Source organism: Schistocerca gregaria, chromosome X (assembly GCF_023897955.1).
Source record: "Schistocerca gregaria isolate iqSchGreg1 chromosome X, iqSchGreg1.2, whole genome shotgun sequence".
NCBI classification, from domain to species: domain Eukaryota; kingdom Metazoa; phylum Arthropoda; class Insecta; order Orthoptera; family Acrididae; genus Schistocerca; species Schistocerca gregaria.
In genome coordinates this window covers 675,968,860-675,989,313 of record NC_064931.1, presented here as the reverse complement: position 1 = coordinate 675,989,313, position 20,454 = coordinate 675,968,860, and the positions used below count along the sequence as shown (strand labels likewise).

At 38.4% G+C, this 20,454-nt stretch overlaps 1 protein-coding gene across 2 annotated transcripts in view; it reads left to right on the top strand.

Annotated features, from left to right (window-relative positions):
* Window positions 1-20,454, top strand: part of LOC126297623 (laminin subunit beta-1) — a 319,924-nt gene that overhangs the window by 242,273 nt on the left and 57,197 nt on the right. For both annotated transcript variants that reach the window (XM_049988640.1, XM_049988639.1), the window contains 3 exons: window positions 3,574-3,735; window positions 9,637-9,754; window positions 19,255-19,382. In XM_049988640.1, the coding sequence (XP_049844597.1) occupies window positions 3,574-3,735; window positions 9,637-9,754; window positions 19,255-19,382 (408 nt within the window). The remainder of the gene's footprint in view (window positions 1-3,573; window positions 3,736-9,636; window positions 9,755-19,254; window positions 19,383-20,454) is intronic.

The following is a 20,454-nucleotide window of genomic DNA, read 5'->3' as shown; positions in this document are numbered from 1 at the left end:
GTATCATTCATGCAAGCCACATGTCCCGTCCACCTCAGTCTGGATGATTTCATTATCCTTCAGATGGATTGGTATTTGTATATGATATGCAACTCATGGTTGTACCTCCTCCTCCATGTTCCACTTTCACAGATTGGGCCGATAATTCATCTAAGTACCTTTCTTTCAAATGCATGCAATATTTCAATATCTTTAGTTGTTAATGTCCAGGTTTCAGAGGCATATGTAAGCACTAATCATATAAGTGATTTTTAGATAGTTAATTTAGTGGTATGAGACAGGAGCCTTGAGGATAGAAGTCTTGTTAGGGCAAAATAGGCTCTGTTGGCTAATATTAATCTCTTCTTAATTTCATAGGAGGTATCATTTAGATTGGTAACTGTTGAGCCCAGGTACTTGAAATGTTCAACTCTCTGAAATGTATAATTGCCCATTGTTATTGCATTTGGCATATTTTTTCTATGTGCTTTTCCAGCTGCCATATAATTTGTTTTTTTGTTCATTAATAATTAACCCCATGTTTCTACTAGCATGTTTGAGAGCCATAAATGTCTCTTCCATTGCTTTTTGGGTTCTTGCTACTATATCTGTGTCATATGCATAGGCCAGTATCGGCACTGATTTATAGACAATCGTTCCCCTATTCAGAAGGTTTGCGTTTCTCATCACCCTCTCCAGGGTGGCATTAAAGAGAAGACATGCCATTGCATCCCCTTGTCGCACTCCATTTTTAATACTCAGAGTATTGGACATCATTCCTCCTATTCTTATACTACCTTGTGTTTCACTCATTGTCATTCTCACCAGCCTTACCAACTTTCTCGAGATTCCCAGTTCATCAAGAGCTTGATATAACTGCTCTCTATTTATGCTCTCAGAAGCTACTTTGAAATCTATAAAGAGGTGATGCATGCCAACCCCATATTTGTTTTTTTTCCAGGATTTGTCTTAAGGTGAATATTTGATCTATAGTTGACTTCCCAGGAGAAATCCGCATCTCCCTCTGTATGATTGGAAGGATTCTGTTGAATAGTATATTAAAGAATATTTTATATCCCAGATTAAGTAGTGTAATTGCCACACTCCATCTGATACCCTTTCTTATATATGGGACATATGATACCCTCTTTCCATTGTTGGAGCATTTTCTCCTCTTCCCATATTCTGGTGACCATTTCGAGAAGGCTTCATTCCAGCTCTCTGCCTCCTTGCTTTAACAGTTCTGCTGAAACACCATCTGTCCCCACCACCTTGTTGTTTTTCAATTTCTTCATGTCACTTTTCACTTCTCCTATATTTGGTGGGGCAGTGTTGTTGTCTGGGTCCTCTTCCCCATTAATTTCTATTGGATTCTGTGGTACAGTTATTCTAGGCTTGAGGAAACTATCAAAATACCTGTGCCATCTTTCACATATTTCCTTCTCTTCACTTATTATATTCATTGTCTCATATTTTATTAAGTTTATTTTACTATCAGAAGGCTTCCGTGCCACATTCACCTCTCTATAGAATTTTCTTATTTCATTTTTGCTTCTCATGAGCTCCATTTCTGTGACACTTGCTTTCGCCCAATTCTCTCTTTTTTTTTGGTGAGTCTTCTTTTCAATACTCCAGTTTCCTTTCTATTCTTCTATTATCCTCCTTGTACAGTGTGATCACTGTGTCCTTCTATATGCTTTGTTCTTTTCTTCAGTTGCTATTTCGCATTCAGTATCAAACCATGATGGTCTTGCTTGTCTTGTCCCAGTTCGAAGTATTTCTCTCATCAATGTCTCCGCCGTCTTTTTTATCGCTTCCCACTGATCTTCGATGTTATATTCTCCAACGTTTATCTGTATATATGTTTGGGGTGCAGCAACAGTGAGAGGAAAAGGTTGTCTTTTTCCTGCCTCATCATTTTTGGATGATATCAATTTTTTGCCCTGAAGCAACACAAAATTAAGGGTTCACTTTTTATCCCAAGTTTATGGCATGTCATTAAAACTATAACTGTATCAATCAAATTTACCTTCTCTTTTATCTTTATATGATATCACAAATTTGTTGCACCTTTTCTCATTTTTAATTTTATAAAGCACAGAGGCATTCTGTTTCATTGCTACCTTACTTCATAAAATACTTCCATATGGGCATCCTACCATTATTCAGTACAACTGATTTTCAAGGACAACAATATAGACCAGATGGGGCAAGTCTTGCGTATGGAACATACATGTGTACTGTTTAATAGGCCATTCTGCATGGAAACAGTTGTCTCTGCAGTGCTATACTGATTCTTATGTCATGTCTTTGTTACAAGTTCCTAATTGCCATCATTGTTATTAAAATAACAAATGATCACTTTTCCTAATATTTGAAAACAATGAAAACATTATGTGTAACTTTAAAAAAGTTTTAGCCCTAACAAGACTTCTATCCTCAAGGTTCCTGTCTCATACCACTAAATTAACTATCTAAAAATCACTTATATGACCAGTGCTTACATATGCCTCTGCAACCTGGACATTAACAACTAAAGATATTGAAATACTGGATTCATTTGAAAGAAAGGTACTTAGATGCATTATCGGCCCATTGCTACACCAGTTTTTATTTTTTTTACTTGGTTATTAGTAAAAAATGAAAAACCTGTTATAACTAGACAAACAAACACCAAAACATACTGGTTATTCAGAACTAAAATACTGATCATGGTTTTTAAATGTGGTTTATTCAAAATCCTCTACACTTTCATGAGATTTGCAATTAAATCATGTGGACGTGTTTGAATGGAATTGCAGAAATTGCTCAGTCAGGAAAACAAGTTACACTTCTATAGCACTTCATTAACCATTGTACAGAAAGATGTACACTATTGTATGGTTTCCATGTTCAAATCCCTCTTCCTTCTGTACCAAAGTTCTTTACAATAGTTTAGAGCCCATTGCTGCTACATATTTGTATATACTTTGAGAAATCTCATGATAAGCTTTTTAAATTTTGTATCAGTATATTTGAATTATACATATTTTTCCATCTCTATACTGGCCTTTATCCCATATCTACACAAGACTGGCATGTAAATTTATGGATTTGACAATGCTAGTGGCAGAGAGTGGCTGGATGCCCTTTCTGCCACCATCCCTTCATTCCCTCAGGACGGAATTTGTGTACCCCAGTTGTCTGTGTCTATGTGAAAGTATCTGAATGCTTTTTAAATGTAGGTACTAGCCTGGTATTCACCTGGTTAAATGTGGGAAACCACCTAAAAGCCACATCCAGTCTAGCCGGCACACTGGCCCTTATCATCAACTCACCATTATACATATAATGATTTATCCCATGACTGTGTAACTTCAGCACACTTGGTGTAAAAGATCATGAGAGAGAATAAATAAATAAAAACATATAGACACAAAGCAAAAATTGTCAGCATTTTGAAATATTATTGAATGTGCATAATACGATAGTCAAGCAGATGTTATTGTTTTTCTTGTTACTATTTCTGATGTGATTTGGGATGACTGGTAAGTATTCTCCTTTGTAGTTATTCATTTCTAGTATGACTTATGTGTTTTCTTTATTTTTTTTCAGACTTGCCAAGTTGTGATCAGAGAGCCATACAGAGATGGCAGGGAAAATAGTTGGACGGGTACTGGATTCATGAGAGCATTTACTGGCTCTGAACTTGAATTCCCAATTAACAACATTCAGCAAGGAATGGATTATGACATAGTTATACGTTATGAGCCTCAGGTAATTCTTCACTGCTACGACAACCTCCTTGCAAATTTTTCATTCACTCATAAATTATAATTTACCTATGAAAACTAAACTTAGACATGGATTGGCTTCCTGGAACAGTTTGGGAACAGAAATGCAATCAGATTGCTGTACTTGGGGGTAAAGTGGAAACAGTTTTTTGAAGTAAGCTGTTACTGGATGCTTGAGAGGCAACCAACTAATTTTCTTCTGTATCTTGTCTGCAGCAAAACTTGTTAGTTAGTACCATGTTATCATTTGTTCCACGTTGGATGTTTGTAATGCTTCAGTATAGATAAAGGCCTATCATTCCATCATCTCAGTGGCATCTTTTGTAACCTTTTGCAACCCACCATGTTTGCCTCCAACACTGACAGCCAGTGATATCTTCAGCAGAGAATGAAGTTTTAATCAATTGGAGGCTAATGTCTTATATTAGCATTTTGTACCTGATTTATTATAGTTATCATTATTTGTTTGCAGATGTTGTTGATAAAATTATTAACACTCTGAGGCAAAGTATCTCATGGATGAAATTTTATTCACACATTAGATGGTTGCACACTGTACACTGATGAGCCAAAACATTATGACCACCTGCTTAATAGCTTGTTTGTCCATCTTTGGGATGAAATGCCTAATTGATTCTGAATATTAGGGATCCAACAGTTTGTTGCTAGGCTTGTGGAGGTATATGGCATTAGATATCTACACTCTTTGCTTAATAATGGGCCGCTGATTTGTGTATGCGGTGATGGCATCAGTGACCCAGATGGGTTCCATAGGATTTACATCAGGTGAATGTGGTTGCTGAGACATCAATGTGAGTTCACTATAATTCTCCTCAAACGACTGTAGCACAGTTATGGCTCCAAGACATGAACAATTATACTGCTGAAAGATGGCATTGCTTCCGGGGAAGACATCAAGCATGAAGGGATGCAGGTGGTTCACAGCTGTCAGCGTGTCTTTGGTAACAGCTACAGGTCCCATGCAAGAGATGGAGAATGTCTCCCATAGTATAATACTGCACCCAGCAACCTACGTCCATGGCGAGGTGCATGTTTCAATCCACTGTTCACCTTGATGGCAGCATTTGTGGAGACAATCATCAACCTAGTGTAGCAAAAATGTGATTCATCCAAAGAGCTGACATGTTTTCATTGACTGACAGTCAAATCCTGATGGTCCCGTGCTCACTGCAATCATCATAACTGATGATGTCATTGGGTCAACATGTGAACAGGGGGAGGGGTGGTATGCTGTGGAGCTCTATGTTCAACAATTTATGATGAATCATGTGCTCTAAAACACTTGTGTGTGCACAAGATTTGTGCTATTTAGGCAGAGATGCCACAGGTCACTAGCTATCCTATTTAACAGAGCAGACAAGCCTTTGAACCCCAAATTCTGTGAAGAGTCATGAATGTCCAACCATTAGTGCCTAGTGGTAGTTCCACTGTCTTACCTCTTTTTGTAGATCCCCACAACAGTACCATGTAAAAATTCAACCAGCTTTGATATTTTCAAGATACCTGTCCACAGGTTCTGCATTGCAGCACATATCTTCACTAGGATGATTCTGCATATCTGTATGCTCCACTTACATACTTCTGTTACCATGTCACATGCCCTCAACACCACCAGGCAGCGTCATAGGAGGCAGTTGCCATAATGTTTTGGCTTATCAGTGTATATGGTCATAATCACAGGGTACTATACTAATGGACATATTGGCTTTGGAAATGATCTTCAGTGCCTTGTAGACCCTCTTCTGGCTACATTGTGTTTCTTCAATCATGAGTAGAAATAATCACCAAATAGTTATATCATCTTGGGAGATAGTGTTCCATGTTACTTCCAGCTATTGTTGTAGTTGGTAATTGGATGTTATTGTTTCTGAAGACAGGACCAGATGTCATCCTATCATGACCTACACATGCTCGATAAAAGAAAAGTCAGCTGCTTGTGTTTTCTGAGAGATCTGACAGACTTCCATTAACTTGAAGAACTTGTTGTTGGCAACAATAATGCCCATTTTACTTTACAACCTCAAGTTTGTATTTAGTAAAGCTTTGTTCTGTCTTGGTTCCATGTTTCTGGTAGTGTTATTTGTACATTAACAACAATACACAGGAGTATGGATATGTTTACTGTTGTGGAGTTGACCAATGCACACTTTGTGTATGGGTTAATTGAATGTAATGGAAGAGCAGCACAATGACACTATGTTGACCTGTTCCCACATAAGCAGCAACTACATGACAATTTTAAAAACCAACTTGGGGACTGTTGTATTACTCTTGAGTTTTATGTTGTACTTTTTGGTGGTTGCATATTACAAGCTTTTTCACTGTTGTCAAGGTATTTCTGCATAAACATAGGTAATTGCAGTAACAAACTAAATAAATCACAATTACACTATTACTGTGTAACGAACCATATACCGCAGGTCCCTTAACTCCAGTTTTAATCTTCCTTATGTGCCTATCAACCATTCAACACTTGTGAATATGCCATATTCCTTCACCCTGCAAAAGACTTAGGAGAAGTTATAGTAAACAGTGGTGATTATGACCTGTGTACCAGAATCTTACATGGACACTTAGATATTAATCACTCATAATATTAATTGGTCATAACTTGCACTATGAGAGCACAACCATAATTATTGTTAGATCTCACCAACAAATGAGTTATGGTGTGGAATGACTGGTAATCATCTTCTAGTGGCTGTATTTCTTCCAGAACTTGAAAACAGAGGAGCTTGCCATCAGATTCTGTACTCCATGCTTATTGAATTGTTTAACACAATACAGCCTGCTGTGGAATGTAGTACAAGCTGCCAGAGGTGGTGGTCATGTGTGTGTGAGGTGTGCTTGCTTGTGTGAATGGATTTGTGTGAGTTTACATTTCAGAAGAAGGCTTTGGCTAAAAGCTAAATGTGTAACAAGCTTTTCATTGTGCCTGTTTGCAACACAGTGTGTCATCCTTACAGTGAATAGCAGTCTGTATTTTTCCTTTATTTAATATTCTTAATGCAAACCCTTATCATGTACATGATCACTGGTTAATGGATAAAGATGAATGAATAAATAAATATTTTCTGCAGTACATGTATTTTTTGTCTCTGCTATTTGACTATTGACTGCTGTACTGAAGCGTAGGTAATTCAGATCATTCAACTCTCTTTATAGAACTCCCAAAAGCAGATAAGCAAAAGCCTCCAGAAATTTATATAAAAAGGAATTAAAATGCAAATAATACAGATTTTTTCCCACAGTAAACTGAGTGTTGTAAGGTGGCCTGTAGATCATTGCATTTCAAGCACCAAAAACTGCAGAAAGTTCATAAATTGTTTCCTAGCTCTATTCAATGAGCTATTTCCTCCCAGAAATTGCCAAAAGAAAGAAAATCATAAACATAAGCGGCTTACACAAGGATTAAAAATTTCTAGTGTTGGAAGCAGGCAGCTCCACAATAAGCTAAAAATGAAACAGAAATCCTGGTTTTGTTAAGTCTGTTAAATGCTATAAAGCTGTATTCAGAAAAGTTGTACTGGCTAATAACAGATCTGTCCTCAAACATAGAAACAAGACAAAAGCAATATGTATATATGAATGTGGTATCTGTTCTTTCGGACATCTTCTTCTGTGTGGATGCACCAACAGTGCCGCAAGTAATGAGTATGATGGGCAGGGGCACTATGAATATAGTGCGGGACAATCAGTTGCGAATGTGGGTCTCACGGGAGACGTGCCAGAGATAAGTCTCTGCAGTCACACTATCCTCTGTGTCATCGGTGGCTCAGATGGATAGAGCATCTGCCATCTAAGCAGGAGATACCAGATTCGAGTCCCGGTCAGGGTACACATTTTCAACTGGATCCGTTGACTTATATCAACACCTGTATGGAGCTAAGGGTATTCATTTCATTGTAAAGTATGGTCAGTCGCTTGAAATGGGAGTGAGAGAGACAAGGAATTCTTACAATCACATTTTAAAATATTATAGTTAGCCCCATTCAGATGGCAAATAGTTTTAGTGAACTATTCTTAAATGTGGCAAGATCAGATGTAGATATGGAAGCTTATCAAGACAAGGTAAATTCAATAAGGTTGGTAAACAATGGGAATCCATATTTTAAATCATTTGAAGGAATCACACAGAGATGTGGAAAATGAGATATTGACTTTAAAAAAGAAAACTTCATCTTGGTGGGATGAAACGTCCACATCTGTAATAAAGTGTGTGTATGATGTCATTTCACTAACCACTGTTGATTATTATAAATCAGTCTTTTGTGCAAGGATGTCTTCCAAAACAATTGAAATATGCCAGGATAAAACCATTACTCAAAAAGGAATTGAAAATGGATATGGGGAATTACCAACCTATCTCTCTTCTGTTGGTCTTCTATAAAGAATTTGAAAAGATTGCAACAAAACAAATTCAAAAATTTTGTACTATAAATGACAATTTTAAAAACCAGTTGGATTCCAACAATGAAAAATCACTGTAATGCCATCAATGAGTTCACTCAAAATATATGCTCCTCATAAGATATGGGTAGAAAGGTCACAGAAATATTCTGTGATCTGACAAAAACCTTTGATTCAGTGAAACACTCCTTACTTGTACACAAATTACAGCTGTATTGAATCAGAGACCTGCTTTGGAATGGTTCAACTCTTACTTAAAAGATAGAAAACAAAGGGTAATTGTAACTTCTGATTTAAGCAATTACTCCTCAAACTGGGAAACTTTTATATGGAGTCTCACAAAATTTGATATTGGGTTCCTATCAGTTGCTTTTCTACATAAATGACCTACCTCTTGCTATTGATGTTAATTCAGTTTTATTTGTGATGATACATCAGTTCTAATAGAAAATGAGGTGATTGAAAGTATTCTCAGAACAATCAATGATACTTTAGAGTAACTTAAATCTTGGTTCCATCAAAGTGGACTAAAACTAAATGATACTAAAACCAAAATGATGCACTTTGAAACTAAATAATTAGAACAGAATTAAATATAAGTAATTTGCAATGATCAGTCTATCACAGACACAAATCATGCTAAGTTCTTAGGCCTAAATTGTAATAAAAATTTAAACTGGAAGGTACACATTGACTACTAACCAAACAAACTGAATAGCTTAGCATTTGCAGTGCATATTTTGTCAGGTTCCAAAAATATAGACACCAGGAAGATACACTGCTACTTTGAGTGTGTTATTCTATATGTTATAATCTTCTGGGGGAAATTCAGGAAATGCCTCAATGCTCCTAGTATTATAGAAGAAAATAAATAGGAATGTGTGTGTTGCCAAACAAAAGAAACATGCTGACCACTGTTAAAAAAATAAAAAAATACTGTCCATTCCTTCCTCTTATATATAAGATGTGTTGACATTCTTATACAAAAAACCAATGGAAACTTGAAACTTTCCATTTCCACTACAACTACAACATTCACCACAGAGGTAATTTTCAACTTGCAATGCACACTTTAAAACTCTATACCAAAACACCAGAGTATAGGATTAAAACTTTACAATAAAATAAAAAGCAGTAATATATTTAACGTGGAGCTTGGTTTGCTTTTAATACTGAGCTTTTCTCTTCTGCTATTCTGATATTGAGGAATTCATTGAGGACAGTTTCACTGTTTGACCAAGGGAACTGCATTTTTTTTCTTTTTGTGCACTGAAAATTATAGTAGTATTTGTACAGCTATATCTAAAAAATGAGTATAAAATAATGTAAACTTTTGTATTTCTCCAAAAATGTTCTTAGTTTAAACTTGAAATGCCTCCTATACATCAAATCAAATGATTTTAAAATTGTATGTAATGAGATGAATAAATCATATTTCAAATTTGTCTCATAGGTTCCTGGTACATGGGAAGTGCAAGTTGATGTTATCAGACCTGGTCCAGTGGATCGTAGTGGCCCTTGTGCAAATGCTATTCCTGATGATGACACAAAGGTCGTTTTTCTGTCACCAGGTAAGTGCAAGCTGTACATTGTACAGTTCATATTGATATTATGTCTGCACCAAGTAGCAGAGTGGTCAGCAAGACAGAATGTCAATCATGAGGGCCTGGGTTCGATTCCTGGCTGGGTGTTGTGTTGTCCTAATCATCATCTCATCCCCATCAATGCACAGGTCACTGAAGTGGCGTCAAATCAAGAGACTTGCACCCAGCGAACGGTCTACCCGACAGGAGACCCTAGTCACATGAGATTTTATTTATTGATATTATTATTATTATTATTATTATTATTATTATTATTATTGTTGCTATTGTTAAACTTCAGGTTTCTTCCAGGAAATGTGTTCATACCCTTGTTATTCATTCTGTATATTAATGACCTGGCAGACAACATTAATAGTAAGTCAGACTTTTTTCAGATGATATAATTATCTATAATGAAATACTTTCTGGAGAAAGTTGCACAAATATTCAGTAAAAGGTTGATAAGCTTTCAAAGTGGTGCAAAGCTTGGCAACTTGCTTTAAATGTTTCGAAATGTTAAATTTTGCATTTTACAAAATACGCACATGTAGTATGCTATGACTACAATATGAATGAGTCACTGCTGGAATCAGTTAACTTGTATGAACACCTGATGCTAACAGAGTATGAGGATATGAAATGGTCACAGAGACTCAAGTCAGAGGTACAGCAAGTGGCAGACTTCACTTCAGTGGAAGGATACTGGGAAAATGCAGTCAGGTCACAAAGGAGACTTCTTACAAAACACTCGTGCAACCCCCACCAGAATATTGCTTAATGTGTGAGACCCATACCAAGTAGGACTACCAGAGGATATTGTATGTATACTGTCACATTGTAACCATACTTGAGTCCAAATCTGATAGCAGGGTTCACAATGAGATACAGCACTGAACACTGAGAGCTCATTTATTATGAACACCAACATACAGCCAGAAGAAAACTAAACTCATGGACAGAGAGTGCAGCTGCCTATATAAACATCAAATGTTCTAGAATATACAAACATAAGACATTTCTAGAACTTTGTAGAAATGATAACTACAAAGTAAAAAATAATTGCTGGTGGTCAGGTTTGAGCTGGTGACCTGCAGCATGCCAGCCAGCAATGCCAATCACTATGCCACACTGTACACACCACAACTCATGGCATTGCTCTCTCTCCTGGAGAAACAGCCGTTGTTTCAGATTTTCTCATTGGCACTGACAACAGCACTCTGGAATAGCTTTTGTCAATGGTCCCCTGTATGGGGGAACTGGTGGATCCTTTTGTACTGGTTATTTATTCATATCCCCTCTCTTCACTATGATGAGCATCAAAGATAGCCTCAGTCTTCAAAGTTTCATGGTTGTCAAGTTGGTCTTGAGTTGTCTTGAACCTCCTGTCATGGATCTGTGTCTCAGGGCTGTAGTAGGGCATCATAAGAACGTGGATGATGTTTCTGTGCTTTTGTCTTTGGCATGAAGCCTGTACTAGTGACTTATTGTATGCAAATGTCATGATGGGCAGTTTTATACCCCTTTCTCTCTGTTTATCAATGTACATCGAGAGCATATCTGCCGACATCTTATTAAAGCATTCCATGAGGCCTTTCATCTGTGGATGGTCATCCTGCAATGTGAAATTACTTCAGATTGTAGTCTCGATGAGAAAACTTTTCCATGATCAAAGTCCATTACAAAGAGTGCTCTATGCTTCAGACTGATGTCTTCTACCAAGAACTTTGCAGTTTCCAGAATTTTCTGCAATTGACACAGCTTTGGTGACAGTGTAGCGGGTGAGGTATTCAGTCCAGATGGTTGTCCATCAATTCCCATTTGTTGACTTTGGGAACTACCCCTAGAGCGCAATCCCAATTCAGAGGAATGACACTGTTGCAGATGGGAATGATACCAGATGCCCCATAGGTAACTGTGGCATGCACTTCCATCATTGGTATTCTTTGCTGTGACTCACATAATATGTAACGGATCAGTATGGACCTGTGCTTGATTTTCGCTAGAGCCTTCATGAATCCCAGGTGATCAGATGTTGGAGCATTGTGGAAATATTTGAGGATATCTGGTCGCAGAGGACTCGGAATGGTGAGCAAACATTTCCTCTCTGCTGGATCATACTTCCTTTTATACAATGCTCCATTTATTAATTAGAATAATCCTTTGACTGGTTCCTCCTCCTCCAAGGCTTCTGTGGTTTCCAGCAGTACTGGATCTTCCCTCTGTTCATGTCACTTTATGCACCAATGACTGAGGTTTCATCCATACTGCTGTCTTTTACCAAAGGAGTCCTTGAAAGGCAGTCAGGGTCCTTGTGAGTGTGTCTGTTTTTTTTCTTTTTCTTCTTCTGCTTCCCTTTTTTTTTTTTTTTTTTTTTTTTTTTTTTTTTTTTTTTTTTTTTTTTTTTTTTTTTTCCAGTCTACTGACTGATGACGTGCTCGCCACAAATTCCTTTCCTGTGCTAGCCTCTTCATCTCAGAGTAGCACTTGCAACCTACGTCCTCAATTATTTGCTTGAGGTATCCAATCTCTGTCTTCCTGTACAGTTTTTGCCCTCTACAGCTCCCTCTAGTACCATGGAAGTCATTCCCTCATGTCTTAGCAGATGTCCTATCATCCTGTCCCTTCTCCTTATCAGTGTTTTCCACATATTCCTTTCCTCTCCGATTCTGCGTAGAACCTCCTCATTCCTTACCTTATCAGTCCACCTAATTTTCAACTTTCGTCTATAGCACCACATCTCAAATGCTTCGATTCTCGTCTGTTCCGGTTTTCCCACAGTCCATGTTTCACTACCATACAATGCTGTACTCCAGACGTACATCCTCAGAAATTTCTTCCTCAAATTAAGGCCGGTATTTGTTATTAGTAGACTTCTCTTGGCCAGAAATGCCTTTTTTGCCATAGCGAGTCTGCTTTTGATGTCCTCCTTGCTCCATCCGTCATTGGTTATTTTACTGCCTAGGTAGCAGAATTCCTTAACTCCATTGACTTCATGACCATCAATCCTGATGTTAAGTTTCTCTCTGTTCTCATTTGTACTACTTCTCATTACCTTTGTCTTTCTCCGATTTACTCTCAAACCATACTGTGTACTCATTAGACTGTTCATTCCATTCAGCAGATCATTTAATTCTTCTTCACTTTCACTCAGGATAGCAATGTCATCAGCGAATCGTATCATTGATAGCCTGTCACCTTGTATTTTAATTACACTCCTGAACCTTTCTTTTATTTCCATCATTGCTTCCTCGATGTACAGATTGAAGAGTAGTTGCGAAAGGCTACAGCCTTGTTTTACTCCCTTCTTAATACGAGCACTTCTTTCTTGATCGTCCACTCTTATTATTCCCTCTTGGCTGTTGTACATATTGTATATGACCCGTCTCTCTCCCTATAGCTTACCCCTTCTTTTTTCAGAATCTTGAAGAGCTTGCACCATTTTATATTGTCGAATGCTTTTTCCAGGTCGACAAATCCTATGAACGTGTCTTGATTTTTCTTTAGTCTTGCTTCCATTATTAGCCGTAACGTCAGAACTGCCTCTATCGTGCCTTTACTTTTCCTAAAACCAAACTGATCGTCACCTAGTGCATTCTCAATTTTCTTTTCCATTCTTCTGTATATTATTCTTGTAAGCAGCTTCGATGCATGAGCTATTTAAGCTGATTGTGTGATAATTCTCGCACTTGTCAGCTCTTGCCATCTTCGGAATTGTGTGGATGATGCTTTTCCGAAAGTCAGATGGTATGTCACCAGACTTATATATTCTACACACCAACGTGAATAGTCGTTTTGTTGCCACTTCCCCTAATGATTTTAGAAATTCTGATGGAATGTTATCTATCCCTTCTGCCTTATTTGACAGTAAGTCCTCTAAAGCTCTTTTAAATTCTGATTCTAATACTGGATCCCCTATCTCTTCTAAATCGACTCCTGTTTCTTCTTCTATCATATCAGACAAATCTTCACCCTCATAGAGGCTTTCAATGTGTTCTTTCCACCTATCTGCTCTCTCCTCTGCATTTAACAGTGGAATTCCCGTTGCACTCTTAATGTTACCACCGTTGCTTTTAATGTCACCAAAGGTTGTTTTGACTTTCCTGTATGCTGAGTCTGTCCTTCCGACAATCATATCTTTTCAATGTCTTCACATTTTTCCTGCAGCCATTTCGTCTTAGCTTCCCTGCACTTCCTATTTATTTCAGTCCTCAGCGACTTGTATTTCTGTATTCCTGATTTTCCGGGAACATGTTTGTACTTCCTCCTTTCATCAATCAACTGAAGTATTTCTTCTGTTACCCATGGTTTCTTCACAGCTACCTTCTTTGTACCTATGTTTTCCTTCCCAACTTCTGTTATGGCCCTTTCTAGAGACGTCCATTCCTCTTCAACTGTGTTGCCTACTGCGCTATTCCTTATTGCTGTATCTATAGCGTTAGAGAACTTCAAACGTATCTCGTCATTCCTTAGAACTTCCATATCCCACTTCTTAGCGTATTGATTCTTCCTGACTAATGTCTTGAACTTCAGCCTACTCTTCATCACTACTATATTGAGATCTGAGTCTATATCTGCTCCTGGGTACGCCTTACAATCCAGTATCTGATTTCGAAATCTCTATCTGACTATGATGTAATCTAATTGAAATCTCCGTGTATCTCCCGGCCTTTTCCAAGTATACCTCCTCCTCTTGTGATTCTTGAACAGGGTATTCGCTATTACTAGCTGAAACTTGTTACAGAACTCAATTAGTCTTTCTCCTCTTTCATTCCTTGTCCCAAGCCCATATTCTCCTGTAACCTTTTCTTCTACTCCTTCCCCTACAACTGCATTCCAGTCGCCCATGACTATTAGATTTTCGTCCCCCTTTACATACTGCATTACCCTTTCAATATCCTCATACACTTTCTCTATCTGTTCATCTTCAGCTTGCGACGTTGGCATGTATACCTGAACTAGCGTTGTCGGTGTTGGTCTGCTGTCGATTCTGATTAGAACAACCCGGTCACTGAACTGTTCACAGTAACACACCCTCTGCCCTACCTTCCTATTCATAATGAATCCTACACCTGTTATACCATTTTCTGCTGCTGTTGATATTACGCGATACTCATCTGACCAGAAATCCTTGTCTTCCTTCCACTTCACTTCACTGACCCCTACTATATCTAGATTGAGCCTTTGCAGTTCCCTTTTCAGATTTTCTAGTTTCCCTACCAAGTTCAAGCTTCTGACATTCCACGCCCCTCCCAGAGATCTAAATGGGGGACTATTCCGGAATCTTTTGCCAATGGAGAGATCATCATGACACTTCTTCAACTGCAGGCCACATGTCCTGTGGATACACGTTACGTGTCTTTAATGCAGTGGTTTCCATTGCCTTCTGCATCCTCATGTCGTTGATCATTGCTGATTGTTCCACCTTGTATACCACTGTGAAATCACACTCCTGAAGCCTTAGTGTCCATCTCACTAGCTGACATGATAGATACTTCATGCTAGTCAGCCAGCATAGAAAATGGTGGTCCATGATAATGGTGAATGGTTTTTCAGATAAATATGGCCAGAACTTGTTGGTGGCTAAACAGCTGCAAGGCACTCTTTCTCAGTTGTAGAGTAGTTCATTTTGGATCTGGAGAGTACTCTGGAAGTATAAGCTGTCACCTTTTTATCGCCTTACTGAATTTGCATTAGAAATGCACCTGTCACATAACTGCTAGCTCTAGTGTGGAGTTCTGTTTCAGCATTCTTGTGGTACAATGCTAGGACTGGAAAAATGTTAGTGCCTCCTTAAGGATAGGAGAGATCTTTCTTGCACCTCATGCCAGGAAATTTTGGCATCTCCCAGCAGTAGTTCTTGTAAGGGAAATGCCTTGGAACAGAAGACCATTATGAATTTCCAGTAGTATGAGCACATTCTGAGAAAACTTCTCACATCCGAATTGCCAAGGAGGCAGAAAATGTGTGACTGCTTTTATTTTCTCTGGATCAGGACAGACTCATCTGCCAGTCACTAGATGCCTCAAGGTTTTTATTTCCTGGATGATGAAGAGGCACTTTTTCAGAATCATGTGGAGGCCTGCAGTCTGAACACATTTCAGCACAATTATTTAGGCAGTTGACATGTACTTCAAACATCTTCAAAAAATAATCATGTCACCCAGATAGCAATGACACATCATCCATTGAAGGAGTCAAAGCACCATATGTTCAAAGGTGGCTGGAACATTATACACTCCAAATGGCATAACATTAAACTCATGGAGGAGACCATCAGGAGTTACAAAGGCATTCTTTTTCCAGTTAACCTCATCAACCTCAGTTTGTCATTAGCATATCTGCATGCCTATAGTAGAGAAGTACTTTTTTTCCTTTCAAGCAATCTAGTGTATCATCAGTACTTGGCAGTGGATAGACGCCGTTCTTCGTGATTTTATTCAGTCATCAGTTGCCAATGCAGAGATCCATATGTTATCCTTCTTCTTTACAAGGGCCTCAGGAGAGGACCAAGCATTTTCTGAAGGTTTAATGAGGTCATCTTGCAGCATCTTCTTCAATTCTTCCTGAATCATCCACCATTCAGCTGGCAACAGGTTTGAAAGCATCTGAAAATTGCTGCAGAACAGCTATCACTCACAGTCATTGTTCAGGGGTTAGGCCAGAACCTATTGTCAGTTTCGTAGTAGATTCTGCCCGTACATTATCTGAAGTGGTAATGGGAGATGATTCTTAATCAGTGATAGTAAGCTGTGGAGTGGTTTGGTAGTCCATCAGCGCATACCTTTAGGGATGAGTTGTGGTTGGTCAAGACAGTTTGTGATCCAAAGTTCTCCTTGACCACCTACAGTGTTTATGATCATTGCTGGCATCTACATTTATTTTGTGAGCCTGAGTAGCATTTTGCAATAAATAAAAGTTTCACAGTTTAACTGAACATCTTGATTGATGACTAGAACTCATCTCGTTGATGACAGCACAACAACAATGTCTTCAGTGGCACAGAAATACCCACAGCAGCCTTTCTTATATGTACTAGTTGGAAGAGCTTCGTCAATTTGGAGATCTGCTCTTCCACAGTCTGACTGTTTTTGATACTTGCAGGAAGTCCCATCTGAGAATAACAGTATGTCTACATTGTGTTAAAATGAAATATTTGAAGGGCTGTTTTCTGTCATTGATAGTTGTTATTCTTGCATTACATATTCCTATTGGCGGAAATATTTCCTATTGGTGACTTTCAGCACAATCACTTTCATGTCATGTAACAGTCTTCTTTAGCTGACAATGATAAGCATATGGCATTACAGAAAAGGAAGCCCCCAAGCCAACTTTTGCCTGGACAGGTCCGCCATCGATGGTGACATCATTAAGATTTACTGACATCCTGGTGACTGTCATCCATGGAGAATTTGCATCTGTGGTGGCCTCACCTCAATAAGTGGTTGCCTCACTTAGTTTCCTTGAAGTTGGTGGCCAGGCAAGTGGCTGCTACTTCTGAAAGGCAATGGGGAATGGCTATGGCAAGTTGGGGGGTAACTTGTCCAGGTTACGGTGATGGGTTTTGTCTCCCAGACTGACTGTAATTGTCTGTGGTTGACTGGCATGAATAGAACTGTTGTGATGGATGACATTTGGCAGTGTTGTAGTGTCAAAAACTCACCTCTTTTTCTATGCAGTAGCATACAAAGTGTCCATTGGGTCCACTTTGGACACACACTCATGTGTTGTCCCCTGGCCTCCAAATATTTTTTCTTCTGTGGGCTGTTACACATAATGCAACAGTTGGCTGTACCTGTGATAGTCAGGTGTTTGGTTATTGTTTGATGGCTGCAGCATAAGTCCAAGTTGGCCGAGTCCATTTTTTCTGGCACATTCAACTGGTAGTGGAGATAGGTGCTCAAGATTAATACACCTCTTCTTCAACATTCTCTATCACCTCCTAACAAATGGGGTTGACAGTCATCACTGCTGTCTCTTGCTTACTCGGCCCAACAGTTCAGTTTGCCATAAAATACTGTATCTCTTCTCTCACTAGCTGATATATGAGAGAGGCAAAGTCATGGTGGTCTACCACAGCTGCCATAGTGACCACATTCGGGAGTCTGTCATGCTTCCTTTGTTCATTTCTTTTCTGTAGCATTGCTGTGATTGTTTCTCCTGTGAAATCCTTTACCAGAAGAGCTTGGTACATGTCTTCTGCAACTCCTGTAGTCAAATGTGAGATTTTGCTTACTACTGTCATATTTGGATTTATAATGTGGCATAAGGCCAAAAGATCCTTCATGTAGGACTGTGTCACTTTCTCATGACCCTGAACCCTGTTCTTCAGTTGTTTGTCTCCCAAGTGGACTTGCTGCTGAATGTCACAAAACATTTTCGTCAGTTCATCCTGGAATTTATTCCAGCTATTGAGCTTCTCTTCATTGCTGGGCTGTGCCAACCAAGTAAGAGTACTCATTTGCCACATCATGTCATTCCACCTGTTGTCTATGGTGACTCAGTTGAATCCTTTCAGCTAGTTTATTGGGTTGTGACCACCACCTCTGGAAAACACTGTTGATGGCTGGTGTGCAGCTGACTTACTGCTGGCTTGGAATCCATTGGTCTCCTGGGTATATGGACTGAGGGAATAATGCACTGTTTGTATTTCAGTTCCTGATGACTGCTTTTATGTTACGTAATTGGTACCATAGAGATGTAGATGTTTTGAAGTACCCAGTCTTTCCATCACACAGTATCATATTGTAACGACACTCAAGTCCTAATCTGGAAGTAGTCATCAATATACAACACTTAGCACTGAATGGATGTTTATTACGATTGCTGATGTACAGCCAGAACAGAACTGAACTACTGGATGGAGAGTGCAGCTATTTATACAAACATGAAGTATTCCAGAATGCTGCTATTTAGACAAACATAGAAGATTCCAGAATATACAAAAATTGCAAACATAATATATTTCAAGAACCTTCCAGAAATGATAAATACAAAATAACAAATAATTGCCAGTGGCTGGGTTTGAACTGACAACCTGCAGCATGTCAGCCAATGATGCTGACCACCACATCACTTTGCATGCATCATAGCTCATGGCAACATAAAGAAGAGCAGTACAAATGGCCACAGGTTTGTTTGACTTATGGCAGACTGTCACAGAGATGTTGAAAACCATGAACAGTCCCCAAAAACTTACAAAATATGAACAATTGGCTTTATGTGAAGAGTGTAGAAATATTCTATAGCCCCCTGTGTATCACTTCCATAGTGAACACGAAGAGGAGAGTAGAGTAAGGCATTTCTTATGTTTCACTATTAGTTGTATTTTAATCGCTACTTTACCATATTTCTTCTTGTGTTCAGTGTTATAAAAAAATATCTTTCAGTGCTCAATAATAACTATTAAAAATGTTCATCATACTGTTATATATCAAAAAAATTTTATGACCTCAGCTTGAAATAAAATGGATTTGCTTTTTTCCCCACAGATTCTAGGAGTGTCCCTGTGTCTCCTCCTGTTTGCCTTGAACCAGGTCAAGACTACAAAGTACGCCTAACATTCAAACGATATGATGGTGAAACTGATGTGCCATCAGCATCAATACTTGTTGACTCTGTAAGTATACAAAGTTGGAGATTTCTCACCTACTGTTTTAATCTCCACTTAACTAAAGTGAATTTTTTTAGGTGGTGCTAGCTGATTTTTGTTGTGTAAGAGTTGTTTAACAGAAGCATATTACATAAACTGACCCCATACATACTTAGTGTTTATGCCAGTTCTCGAAGGAACAGGCAGTGTGTGCTATTGTCAGATTGTTGAAGAGTAACTCTGAAAACATTGAAAGTAATTGGGTTCTGGCTACAGGTGAATAATCTTTCTACATTTTCTCCACATCTTGCAAGCCATTTTCTCCTGTGGATCTTTAGCTAATGAACAGATTTGTGATGTACTGTTATGCAGAGATGTGTGACATTACATATTTAATTTTTTCCCAACAATCCACCATCACCTGATAATGCCATCATTATTGTTTTGTTCAGGACATGATTAGTTATTTTAATATTTGTATCCTAATTGTTTACAAGTGAATGGTCAGTTACTCACACTTGAGAAAACCAATGATGGGTTGCACTATTTCCCCCAAAATAACAAATATGTGAACAAATACCTCAAATCGTAAGTCGCAGATGTCCATAACTAAGCATAATTCTATAATCTAGAGAAGAAAACTGATAGCATGTTATATTCAATGAAAACTTACAGCTAAAGTAACTTGTTTTACCTGTGCTGTCTAACTAAAGCTGGAGGGAGAAAATGTTAGGAAAAGAATTTAAGGGAAAGAAGACAACAAAGAACAAAGTGGCAGGCCATCCCTCTCTGAAGAACCTGGAATTGGAACTGGAGGCCTTGGTGCTTAAAGACCATTGTATTACAATTGAGGCAATGATGGAGATAGTGAAAATCAATCATGGTTCAGGTTTCAGTGTCAAGCATGACATATTAAATATGAAAGAGATTGCCACCTACTGGGTTCAGTGATGACTCACACCCATTCAAATCAAGGCAACAGCATACATTTTGCAACTGTGTCTGGTCAATCCAGATGACGTATTTAGCTGCCTAATCACAGTGGATATGTGCTGGCTCTGTCACCATAATCCTGAAAGAAAGGATTGTAGCAAGCAGT